Source organism: Bufo gargarizans, chromosome 3 (assembly GCF_014858855.1).
Source record: "Bufo gargarizans isolate SCDJY-AF-19 chromosome 3, ASM1485885v1, whole genome shotgun sequence".
In the NCBI taxonomy this organism is placed as follows: domain Eukaryota; kingdom Metazoa; phylum Chordata; class Amphibia; order Anura; family Bufonidae; genus Bufo; species Bufo gargarizans.
Window position 1 is genome coordinate 591,281,836 of NC_058082.1, and position 12,747 is coordinate 591,294,582.

Sequence of the window (12,747 nt, forward strand, 5' to 3'; positions counted from 1 at the left end):
CCGGATGTGGATCAGTCTCACAAATGCATTGCAATACCGCATCTGTCTCTCCGGTTGTCATTTGGAAAAACTGATCTGATCATTCCGGCAAGTGTTCCAGAATTTTGGACGGAGAAAATAATGCAGCATGCTGCGGTATTTTCTCCGTCCAAAAACCGTGCAGCGACTAAACTGAAGACGCATTGCTCTCCATTCAGAATGCTTTAGGATAAAACTGATCAGTTTTTTCCAGTATTGAGCCCCTAGGACGGAACTCAATACCGGAAAAGTTTAACGCAAGTGTGAAAGTGGCCTAATCGTGTACCTTACTGTCTTCTACTTATACTATTCACTATATGTCCTGCTTTGTCTAAAATTGTTCAAGAAAGTAACGTTCCTTAACCATCTCCGGACCGCCTAACGCAGATGTGCGGTCCGGAGGTGGCAGCCCTGCGCAGAGTCACGCATATATGCGTCATCTCGCGAGGGCCGGGATTTCCTGTGAACGCGCGCTCACAGGAACGGAAGGTAAGCGAGTGGATCTCCAGCCTGCCAGCAGCGATCGCTCGCTGGCAGGCTGGAGATCAGATTTTTTTAACCCCTAACAGGTATATTAGACGCTGTTTTGATAACAGCGTCTAATATACCTGCTACCTGGTCCTCTGGTGGTCCCTTTTGTTAGGATCGACCACCAGAGGACTCGGGTAGCTCAGTACAGTCGCACCAAACACCACACTACACTACACCCCCCCCCCCCCCCCCCCCGTCACTTATTAACCCCTTATAAACCCCTGATCACCCATGATCACCCCATATAAACTCCCTGATCACCCCCCTGTCATTGATCACCCCCCTGTCAGGCTCCGTTCAGACGTCCGTATGATTTTTACAGATCCATGGATACATGGATCGGATCCGCAAAACGCATACGGACGTCTGAATGGAGCCTTACAGGGGGGTGATCAATGACAAGTGGGTGATCACGCATGTGTTTTGCGGATCCGATCCATGTATCCGTGGATCCGTAAAAAATCATACGGACGTCTGAATGGAGCCTTACAGGGGGGTGATCAGGGAGTCTATATGGGTGATCACCCCTCTGTCATTGATCACCCCCCCCCCTGTAAGGCTCCATTCAGACGTCCGCATGTGTTTTGCGGATCCGATCCATGTATCCGTGGATCCGTAAAAAATCATACGGACGTCTGAATGGAGCCTTACAGGGAGGTGATCAGGGAGTCTATATGGGTGATCACCCCTCTGTCATTGATCACCCCCCCCTGTAAGGCTCCATTCAGACGTCCGCATGTGTTTTGCGGATCCGATCCATGGATCCGTAAAAATCATACGGACGTCTGAATGGAGCCTTACCAGGGGGGTGATCAGGGAGTCTATATGGGTGATCACCCCCCTGTCATTGATCACCCCCCTGTCATTGATCACTCCCCCTGTAAGGCTCCATTCAGACATTTTTTTGGCCCAAGTTAGCGGAAATTTTTTGTTTGTTTTTGTGTTTTTTCTTACAAAGTTTCATATTCCACTAACTTGTGTCAAAAAATAAAATCTCACATGAACCCGCCATACCCCTCACGGAATCCAAATGCGTAAACATTTTTAGACCTTTATATTCCAGACTTCTTCTCACGCTTTAGGGCCCCTAAAAAGCCAGGGCAGTATAAATACCCCACATGTGACCCCATTTCGGAAAGAAGACACCCCAAGGTATTCCGTGAGGGGCATATTGAGTCCATGAAAGATTGAAATTTTTGTCCTAAGTTAGCGGAAAGTGAGACTTTGTGAGAAAAAAACAAAAAAAAACAATTTCCGCTAACTTATGCAAAAAAAAAAAAAATTTCTATGAACTCGCCAGGCCCCTCATTGAATACCTTGGGGTGTCTTCTTTCCAAAGTGGGGTCACATGTGGGGTATTTATACTGCCCTGGCTTTTTAGGGGCCCGAAAGTGTGAGAAGAAGTCTGGGATCCAAATGTCTAAAAATGCCCTCCTAAAAGGAATTTGGGCACCTTTGCGCATCTAGGCTGCAAAAAAGTGTCACACATCTGGTATCGCCGTACTCAGGAGAAGTTGGGGAATGTGTTTTGGGGTGTCATTTTACATATACCCATGCTGGGTGAGAAAGATATCTTGGTCAAATGCCAACTTTGTATAAAAAAAATGGGCAAAGTTGTCTTTTGCCAAGATATGTCTCTCACCCAGCATGGGTATATGTAAAGTGACACCCCAAAACACATTCCCCAACTTCTCCTGAGTACGGCGATACCAGATGTGTGACACTTTTTTGCTGCCAAGGTGGGCAAAGGGGCACACATTCCAAAGTGCACCTTTCGGATTTCACCGGCCATTTTTTACAGATTTTTATTGCAAAGTTCTTCTCACACATATGGGCCCCTAAATTGCCAGGGCAGTATAACTACGCCACAAGTGACCCCATTTTGGAAAGAAGACACCCCAAGGTATTCTGTGAGGGGCACGGCGAGTTCCTAGAATTTTTTATTTTTTGTCGCAAGTTAGTGGAATATGAGACTTTGTAAGAAAAAAAAAAAAAAGAAAAAATCATCATCATTTTCCGCTAACTTGTGACAAAAAATAAAAAGTTCTATGAACTCACTATGCCCATCAGCGAATACCTTAGGGTGTCTACTTTCCGAAATGGGGTCATTTGTGGGGTTTTTCTACTTTTTGGGCATTGTAGATCCTCAGGAATCATGACAGGTGCTCAGAAAATCAGAGCCGTTTCAAAAAGCGGAAATTCACATTTTTGTACCATAGTGTGTAAACGCTATAACTTTTACCCAAACCTTTTTTTTTTTTTTTGCCCAAACATTTTTTTTTTATCAAAGACATGTAGAACAATACATTTGGCAAAAAATTTATATATGGATGTCGTTTTTTTTGCAAAATTTTACAGCTGAAAGTGAAAAATTTCATTTTTTGGCAAAAAAATCGTTACATTTTGATTAATAACAAAAAAAGTAAAAATGTCAGCAGCAATAAAATACCACCAAATGAAAGCTCTATTAGTGAGAAGAAAAGGAGGTAAAATTCATTTGGGTGGTAAGTTGCATGACCGAGCGATAAACGGTGAAAGGAGTGTAGTGCAGAAGTGTAAAAAGTGCTCTGGTCATGAAGGGGGTTTCAGCTAGCGGGGCTGAAGTGGTTAAAGGGGTTGTCCCATTACTAGAGCTCTTAGGGCTCTTTCACACTTGCGTTCTTGTCTTCCGGCATAGAGTTCCGTCGTCGGGGCTCTATACTGGAAGAATCCTGATCAGTTTTATCCTAATGCATTCTGAATGGAGAGAAATCCGTTCAGGATGTCTTCAGTTCCGGACCGGAACGTTTTTTTGGCCGGAGAAAATGCCGCAGCATGCTGCGCTTTTTGCTCCCGCCAAAAATCCTGAACACTTGCCGGATCCGGAATTAATGCCCGTTGAAAGGCATTAATCCGGATCTGGCCTTAAGCTAAACGTCGTTTCGGCGCATTGCCGGATCCGACGTTTAGCTTTTTCTGAATGGTTACCATGGCTGTCGGGACGCTAAAGTCCTGGCAGCCATGGTAAAGTGTAGTGGGGAGCAGTATACTTACCGTCCGTGCGGCTCCCGGGGCGCTCTAGAGTGACGTCAGGGCGCCCCACGCGCATAGATGACGTGATCGCATGGCACGTCATCCATGCGCATGGGGCGCTCTGACGTCATTCTGGAGCCACACGGACTGTTAAGTATACTGCTCCCCACTACTACTATGGCAACCAGGACTTTAATAGCGTCCTGGCTGCCATAGTAACACTGAACGCATTTTGAAGACGGATCAGTCTTCAAATGCTTTCAGTTCACTTGCGTTTTTCCGGATCCGGCGTGTAATTCCGGCAAGTGGAGTACACGCCGGATCCGGACAACGCAAGTGTGAAAGAGCCCTAACTCTATCCACAGGAGAAGGTGTTTGATCAATGGGGGTCCGGACGATTTTGGGCCCCTGCTGATCACGAGAATGTGTTCCCCCATTTTACTGGATCGACATGCACGCTGAAGATAGCTGAGCGCTTGTACTCTTATCTCCGGCAGTCCCATAGAGTTCAATGGAGTGGTAAAAGTGTATGCATGCCTGCAACTTCATTCAAACTCAGAAACACAGGCCCTGTAATTGCAATCGGCTGCATGCCCAGCAGTCAGAGAATAAGTGACTGAACAGAAGGATTCTATCATTTGGATAAGGAATAAAGTTCGTGAAATTGGATAGCCCCTCTAACGGGGTCTTACAGGATTTTTATATTGATGACCTGTCCTCAGAATAGACCATCTATATCAGATTGGTGGTAGTCTGACAGCACGCCCCTTCACCATTTAGCTTCTCTGGCACCAGAACTACACAGCGCCTTAGATTGTGTAGTGGGTGGAACTGGTAACTGCAGCGCTGCTCCCAGTGAAGTGAAGTTTCTGAAGTGAAGCCAGAGGTGTCCTTCAGCTGCTTACTTCTCTCTCCCAATTGAACACGCATGTACTCTTGAGCCAGGCATGCATGTGTATGGTGAGCTCAGGATGTATAGCTATCTGCCAGGTGAGGGCTCAGCTGACATATAAGGTGTTTGGTCACTTTTTAGCATGGTTCTCAACTGCACCAGTGTTGCCTCTGTTGACCTGTATGAATAAGGCCACCAGTACCATCAGGCAGGTAGTGATTCACAATTACTTGATTTGCAGAAATTTCTCTGATTGCTTGCAGAAATTCTTTGGCATTATGCAGAAGCAAGCGGATTCAGGTTTTGGAGCGGACTTTCAGTTTCAGAAATGCCTGCGAAAAACTTTTGTGTTAATAAACCCTTTAGGCTGTATTTATAGGTCACATTTTCCCACAACTTTTGATATATTTATTTTTTATTTTTCAGGTTTGGAAGCTTCTGTAGAATTTCGAGACCGTAATAGAGAACGTCTGAAAAATGTTAATCCGGAGACTGTAGTGACTTTATGGAATGAAACCTATGGCAAGAACATAAACTATTTGATAACAGACTGCTCCTCCAGCAGCGTGTTTGACTTCCTAACTAGTATGAATATAGATGGGTTCCGGTGTTTCTTATGGCTTCTTGAAGAAAACAAGCATATTACGTCAGAGTGTGGCCTTGAGAAAGAATTAGAAAAATATTTTCAAGAGATGGGTGAGCAGCAATCTGCCCAGTTATTTTTACAGAATAGTTCAGATTGTTTTCTACCCTTGTGAAACTTCTTTAAAATTTATCAGTTTGTCCAAAATAAGTCTGACTGAACAACAGGCGGTATAACTCCCTCTGTGTTCAGCTATGGTCACTTTAAGGGGTTCTCCGGGATATACACATTGATAGCCTATGCTCAGGAGTCGGACCCCTGCCGATCTTTTATTGATGATCAATATGTAATGTCGGTGGGGTTGTGAACTTATGACTGACTAGCAGAACCCCTGCTGCAACTTTAAAGGGTTTGTCCAGGACTATAGTGGCTGCTTTCTTCCAAAAACGCCACCTTCCCTGTCCACAGGTTGCCTGAGGTACTGCAGCTCTGCTCCGTTGACTCCAATGGAGCTGAGCTGCAACAGCAGGTACAACACATTGACAGGGGTGGTGCTGTTTTTGGAAGAAAGCAGCTGTGTTTGTATAATCCTGGAAAACCCCTTTAAACTGCCTGTTTTAACAGGGTTCTCCAAGATTTTGTGAAATTTAGCAGGGGGCAGTGTAAAATGAATAAAGAAAAATATAGCCTTACCTTTTAAAATGTTGTGCAATGCCACTCTGATCCCTACTGGCCCTGCTGCGGTCACGTACCATTCATTGTTCCATTGACTGCTGCGGTCAGTCACTGACCTCAACAATGATGTGCATATGTGAACAAGTGACTGCTGAGGCCAGGGATTGTAGACAGTGGATCAGTGAATGTGACTGCGTTACAGGCCCAGCAGGAATCGGAGCAGTATTTAAAGGGACACTGACAGGCCCAACAAGCATATTTAGGTATCTATATGACAGTACAGGTCTTATAAGGAGTATTAAAATCATCTAAGTATCCCCCCTGTCCACATTCTAAATACAGTAAACTGAAGTTTTATAACTTGCTTGAACCGTCTTCAATCTGCCCAAGGGGCGGCGTTTCACCTCCACTTGCGCCCGGCCAGCCGCTCCCAACTGCCGTTTTAGAAGCGCCGCCCAGCTCATCAATATTCACTTTGCTGGGCGGCTTCTGCTGTCCCCGCTCTGAAGCGCTGCGCTGAACAGTGCCCGGCGCATGCGCCGGATCTTGTGAAGTCGGGGACAGTAGTAGCCGCCTAGCGAAGTGTATATTGATAAGCTGGGCGGCGCTTCAAAACGGCAGTTGGGAGTGGCTGGCTGGGTGCAAGTGGAGGTGAAACGCCGCCCCTTGGGCAGATTGAAGACGGTTCAAGCAAGTTATAAAACTTCAGTTTACTGTATTTAGAATGTGGACAGGGGGGATACTTAGATGATTTTAATACTCCTTATAAGACCTGTACTGTCATATAGATACCTAAATATGCTTGTTGGGCCTGTCAGTGTCCCTTTAAAAAAAAATTAAACTGCACCATGCTAATTTTACAGAATCTTTGAGAACTCCGTTAAGTTTACTAAATAATCAAATATGTGAGAGAGAATCTAATTCGCACATCTTCAATATTGCTTTTAACTAACGAGTTGTAATTCTTTTTATTTATTTTTTCTAATACAGATATACCATGTGGACAAGTACCCAAGCAATCCTTTGAAAATTACAATGTAAGTTAAAGGGACACTACCATTGAATTTCCATCACGTATCTCCCTGTACACATTAGATTATCTGCCAGCCCAGACAGAATTTCAATTGTCAAACCGTGTATTTTACCAATACTTACAATTGAGACATGCCATGCAGACTCAGGAACGGAAGACTCCTCCTTTGACTGCACTCCATGCCGGTGATTGATTCAGTGGTGCAGGCCAGATTATCGCGCATGAATATTTCCATGGCTTATGCCAGTCTACTAGATAAAGTAGTACGTGATCCATTAACCAGTCTTAAGACTAAATGGGAGAGGGATGTAGGAGAATTGTCGGAGGGAAAATGGAGGGATGTTTTGGGGGCAGTACCCGCGATATCTGAGTGTGGCACATAGGCGATCGCAATTATTCCTTATTCATAGGGTATGCAAGAAGCCACGACTCCTGTTTAAGATGGGTCTACGTGCGGACTCTAACTGTCCTAGGTGTGCTGCCCCGGATGCAGACTTGGCTCATATGTTTTGGTCCTGCACAGAACTGGAGTGTTTCTGGTGTGGAGTGTATAGACAAATAGAAAACCGCTATGGGTATGTAGAGGACCTAACAACCACCAGTGATTCTAAATTAGCAATTGCTAAATTATTGTACATTGCACGTAAATCCATTGCAAAACACTGGATACAGACGATCTCTCCGACTAAATTGGAGTGGATAAATATGGTCAATCATATGATATCCATGGAGAGTGGGATCTATATTAAAAGAGGCACTGTACAGAAATGTAAGAAGCAATGGCAGGTGTGGCTGGCTGGACCTGGGGGGAAGTCTGAGATTGATTGCATATTTGGAATGGAATGGTCCTAAGGGGATTTGGAAAGTTAAGATGTAAGAGAATTGAAGCATTTTTGTCCATGTTGAGGGAGATGACCACACGGAGGGGGGGGGACTGGGAGGTTTAATAAAGTTTTTTTTTTTTTTTATGCAGTGTTATTGATGTGCTGATTTGGATAAAGTAATATTGATTTAACTATTGATATCCTATTGTCATATAATGTACGGTTAATCTGAATAATTGGCTGTCTGTAAAACCTTTAATAAAAATGATCTGATTAAAAAAAATAAAGATGATCTGCCAGCCCCACCTAAAATGGTGGGTTTGGCTGACAATACTCTGTCCTTTAGTTTATCCCTGTTACAGCCGAATAGGGCTGGAGCTATCGATTATTTTAGTAATCAAGTAATCTATCGATTAATCCAAAGATTAATCGAGTACTCTAAGAAAAAAAGAATGTTCTTCTTTATAAAATGTAATCAGGCTCCCCCCAGTGCCACCATCTCCTTCCTAGTCTCCAGCAACCCTTTAATACTTAACTTTCATGTAGGGGCCCCGCTCCACAACTCTTCTGTCGTCTTCTCCGCGCACTGCACTGTCAGCGGCAAGTCATAGTGCACGTATGCGTGCACTATGTCCTGACGATGTGTCAGGAGGATAGTGCAGTGCGCGGGCCGGCGGGTAACCATGGAGCGGTGAGTAGTAGCAAGCGCTTCACTCCCTCTCCGTGGTCACATGACACAAACGAATCCTTGATGCAAAGAATTAGCATTGAGGATTTTTTTTGTGTAGAATTACTCACCCTACAGCTGAAGCCCCGATTCTCCATACGGTTCCAATGCAGTGTCCTCCGCCGGGGAAATGTATTACGTTCTGTTCATTTTAAGTGAAATAGTCCTTCCTTTTTCTAGTGGTAAAAGCCTAGTTTGGAGTTGTTGTAATAGAATTATGATGTACTAAGTTCAGTGTTGCATGGCTATTGTATTGGGCTATAAAATTGCCAACTTTCATCTCCTCTTTCCAATAGAATAACTGTATGAACCTTAAAATTAAACAGAAGAAAAAGAAACGGAATCAGCCAGTAAAGGTAATTTTCCTTTCTTTAAAGATCAAGACATCAGATTCGTTATTGATGATCGCTCATACACTGCCGTGTGTGTGTGTGTGTGTGTGTGTGTGTGTGTGTGGGTGTGGGGGGGGGGGGTCTTGTGCAGGCTGATCTTAAACGGTTTCTGTAGCTGCCTGACATTAGCGATGTGCTAATGTCAGCAGAACATAACTGTATGACTTGTATCTCCCTGCCTGCCGCCGTTCGCGCTAAATAGACTTTTATAATATGCAAATGAGCCTCTAGGTGCTAGTAGGGCGTTGCTGCAGCACCTAGAGGCTCCGTCCTCTCACCGTTTGGCACACCCTTGTGAAAGTAATTGACGTCCTCGGTCTCTTTAATGCCCCGCAAATCCTGCGCCGTCCATTTTAGTATTAGGCGCAGTGAGTGAAGGATGGCAGCAGGCGAGCGTCCTTCACTCACTGCGTCTGCGCCTAATACTAAAATGGATGGCACGGGATTTGCGGGGCACTGAGGAGACCGAGGATGTCAATCACCTTTACAAGGGCGTGCCAAACGGTGAGAGGACGGAGCCTCTAGGTGCTGCAGCAACGCCCTACTAGCACCTAGAGGCTCATTTGCATATTATAAAAGTCATTATTTAGCGCGAACGGCGGCAGGCAGGGAGATATAAGTCATACAGTTATGTTCTGATGACATTAGCACATCGCTCATGTCAGCCAGCTACATAACGATTTTTCTGATGACAAATCCTTTAAAATTAGCTTTGGGTTATGCATTCAATTCTGTCCATTTCTATAGCATTCGGTCAATGTCAGACTGGAGCTAATCTAATTAACATTTGTGGTTTTTGGTGTCTGACGTCTTGTGTGCTTATTTCATTAACACAATCTCTTGATTTTTAGCCAACTTACACGCTGTCGGGGGCGGTCAGTACTAGATCACCGGATGAGGATATTTTTACTGAAGAAAATACTTTGTAAGTCTATTTTCTATAATGTTCTAGATCAAGCCTAGAAAAATCCAAGCGGACAACCTGGTGTTGCTTCATGTATTAAAGGGGTTATCCCATGACTAATGTAAAAAATGAAATTCAGACATCATATAGTACATGCCATCTTTCTTTCTTTTCATATAGTACATGACCTCTTTCTAACAAAGCTAGAACCAGCCCTGTACCTCACATGGATCCTGAGATCTCCACATTCATTGCTCTGCTAGATTTATATCAAGCTGACAGCTCAAGGGGAGTGTCTGTTCTGCTGCAGCTAAGGGGGCGTGTCCATGCTCAGCAGGCAGATTAAGGATGAAACTGAGCATGTGCGGCCATCTCAGTGAGCAGGTCAAGGAAATAAGAAGAAAAAAAAAAGTGCCCCTTTGCTAAACTTTTAATTACATGCAGTTACTAAAGTATTTAAATCCAGGTGCTGATGGGAAAACTAGAATATTTTTCATCGGACAACCCCTTTAAGTGGCCTGATGCTCCCACCTTTTTCTGTGTACAAGGAGCTGGATGTCATAGCTGATGACATGCAGCTCCATCTGTCACTGCAGAAGCGCTAAGGACAGAAGGAGCACCCATTGGGTGTCATAATGGCAACAGGCTGCTTTCATGTAGCTTATTGCCTGCAGGTGGCGCTTTGGAGGAGAGATTTGGTGTGAGTATTGGTGATAAGGGCAAAAACTTATAATAATTAGCTGGAAAGCAGCCAGATATACAGGCCACATAGCAGCAAGACTGATAGTATTATACAGCATCCAAGTCTAGTCCAGGTAAGATAATTGTCTGCTTCCCTGGTGGTCTTGGTTAGCAAATGTTTTAGTGTCAGCATCCCTAGTGATCTAGGTCAAGGAAAGGGTTAAAGTCAATATTCCTGTGGTCTAGGGCAGTCAAAAGGTTAAAGGGAACCTGTCAGCAGGGTTGAGTCATAGAAACTGCCCACATATGCCTATGAAGCTCCAGAAGTGACTCTTGATCCATTTTTGTAACTTGTAAATTCGCAGAATATCAATTTTTAGACTTGTTCCGGTCATATGCAAATTAACCATTTGAAGTAAAGGAAGCCGGCACTTTCCTCATCGAAGTCAAGGTTTCCCACCCAACAACCACCTTCTGCATCTTAACCTTCTCTAGACCAGAAACCTGTTCTCATGGGATCCCACACAGGCTCCGTTTGCTCTCACTTTCAGTGCATGCTCAGTGAATTTGGATGTATAGACCCTGGCTTCAAGGGTTCGCTATACATTCACCGCAGGGCGGGAGAGCTCTTCTATGGAAAGTGCTGCGCATGTGCATTGAATCCAGAGGCTGTAGATCCAAATGTACTGGGTATGCGCTGGAAGTAAGAGCAAATGGAGCTGGCATGGGATTTCATGAGAGCAGGGGATGACTGATACTGTGGGCAGTTTCTATGACCTAAACCTGCTGAGAGGTTTTCTTTAATGTCCACATACCTGGTGCTCTAGGCCATTGATGGGTTCAATGTAAAATTCCCTGGTGGTCTAGGGCATTGATTAAGTTTAATATAAGGCCTCTTTCACATGAGCGTGACCGATTAGCTCAGGATGCGTTCAGTCAAACTCTCATCATTTTGCAAGCAAGTTCAGTCAGTTTTGTCTGCGATTGCGTTTAGCTGTTCAGTTTTTTCTGCGCGGGTGCAATGTGGTTTGATGCGTTTTTCTCGCGTTTGATTAAAAAAAACGGAAGGTTTGCAAACAACATCTCTTAGCAACCATCAGTGAAAAACGCATCGCATCCGCACTTGTTTCCAGATGAAATGTGTTTTTCACTGAAGCCCCATTCACTTCTATGGGGCCAGGGCATGAATATAGAACATGCTGCGTTTTTCACGCAATGCAAAACTGATGCTTGAAACAAAAGGGTCATGTACACAGAGCCATTGAAATGAATTGGTCAGGATTCAGTGCGGGTGCTATGAGTTCTCATCACGCATTGCACCAGCATGGGAAAACTCGCTCGTGTGAAAGAGGCCTAAGGATCCCTGGTAGTCTAAGGCAGTGAATAGGTAAATGTAATGATGGTTAAGTTACAGTTGTGTTCAAAATAATAGTCAGACATCACTAACCTGATCAATCACTGTTTTTGATAGAAATGCTATTTCTCGCTGGTATCATTGGGGGACACAGGACCGTGGGTATAGCTTGCTGCTGCCACTAGGAGGCGACACTAGGCTGAAAAGTGATAACTCCTCCCCTGCAGGCTATACCCCCTCCAGCCTGGAGAGAGCATATCAGTTTTTAGCTTAGTGTCGTAGGAGGCAGACCTCCCTGCTTAGCAGGGTGGCTCTTTTACAATTTGTTTTTATTTTTTTTATTTTATTTTTTTTAGGTTAGGGGCACAGATTCGCATGCGTCTCTGTCTCCCTGGGAGGCTGGCCGGTGTTGCCTGCTCCACCGCCCTGCCTCCCCCCCAAGAAGACAAAGCGGACCAGGGCAGCCTCGCTCCCCTGCTTCCCGCCAGCAAGAGGGCCACCTACTCTCCAGCCCTTCTCTTCCTGGACCCCTGATGCCTGGTGCCAGCGGTCGTGGGGTGGCCCTGCTGGTACAAGATTAAGGGTGAAGACCACAGATGAAGACAGGTGAGTTTTACTGCCCCTCCCTGTCCCCCTCACATGGCCACCTTCTGGAGGGGGTAACGAATCCTCCACCCGTCGCCCAGCTCACCTCGGTAGAAAGGGTTAATCCCATTCCGCGGCGGCGCCATCTTGTTTTCACCTTCCCGATCTAAAACAGGCGCCTTCTGCGCCCTATTCCGGTCCCTGCTCTCCGACCGACCGGGTGGCTTCCCGGCCGGCCAAGCGACGCATCTTCTTGGCGGCTCCTTCTGGAGCCCGCTAAGCCGTCCCAGGAGAGCAGGCAGAACGGTTCCCCATACTCGGCCGGACGCCGCAAAATCTAGGCCCCGGCTTTATTCGGGCCTACCTCTTTATTTCTTTCTTTTCCCTCCGGCCACGCTAATTTACTCCTCCGATGGGCTTACGCGGTCAGTGGACACAGGCGACCGCATTCCGGACATTGCTCCAGGTACGCTCTGTGCTGACTAGCGGTGAGTCCGGTCGGCCGGCGTCATAATTTAGTCCCCGGCTTTGCGGCC

The 12,747-nt window shown here is 45.4% G+C and overlaps 1 protein-coding gene across 3 annotated transcripts in view; it reads left to right on the forward strand.

Moving 5' to 3' along the window:
* Positions 1-12,747, forward strand: part of LOC122930794 (E3 ubiquitin-protein ligase TTC3-like) — a 176,760-nt gene that overhangs the window by 114,434 nt on the left and 49,579 nt on the right. For all 3 annotated transcript variants that reach the window (XM_044284388.1, XM_044284389.1, XM_044284390.1), the window contains 4 exons: positions 4,880-5,149; positions 6,702-6,748; positions 8,592-8,651; positions 9,539-9,612. In XM_044284388.1, coding sequence (XP_044140323.1) covers positions 4,880-5,149; positions 6,702-6,748; positions 8,592-8,651; positions 9,539-9,612 — 451 coding nt within the window. The remainder of the gene's footprint in view (positions 1-4,879; positions 5,150-6,701; positions 6,749-8,591; positions 8,652-9,538; positions 9,613-12,747) is intronic.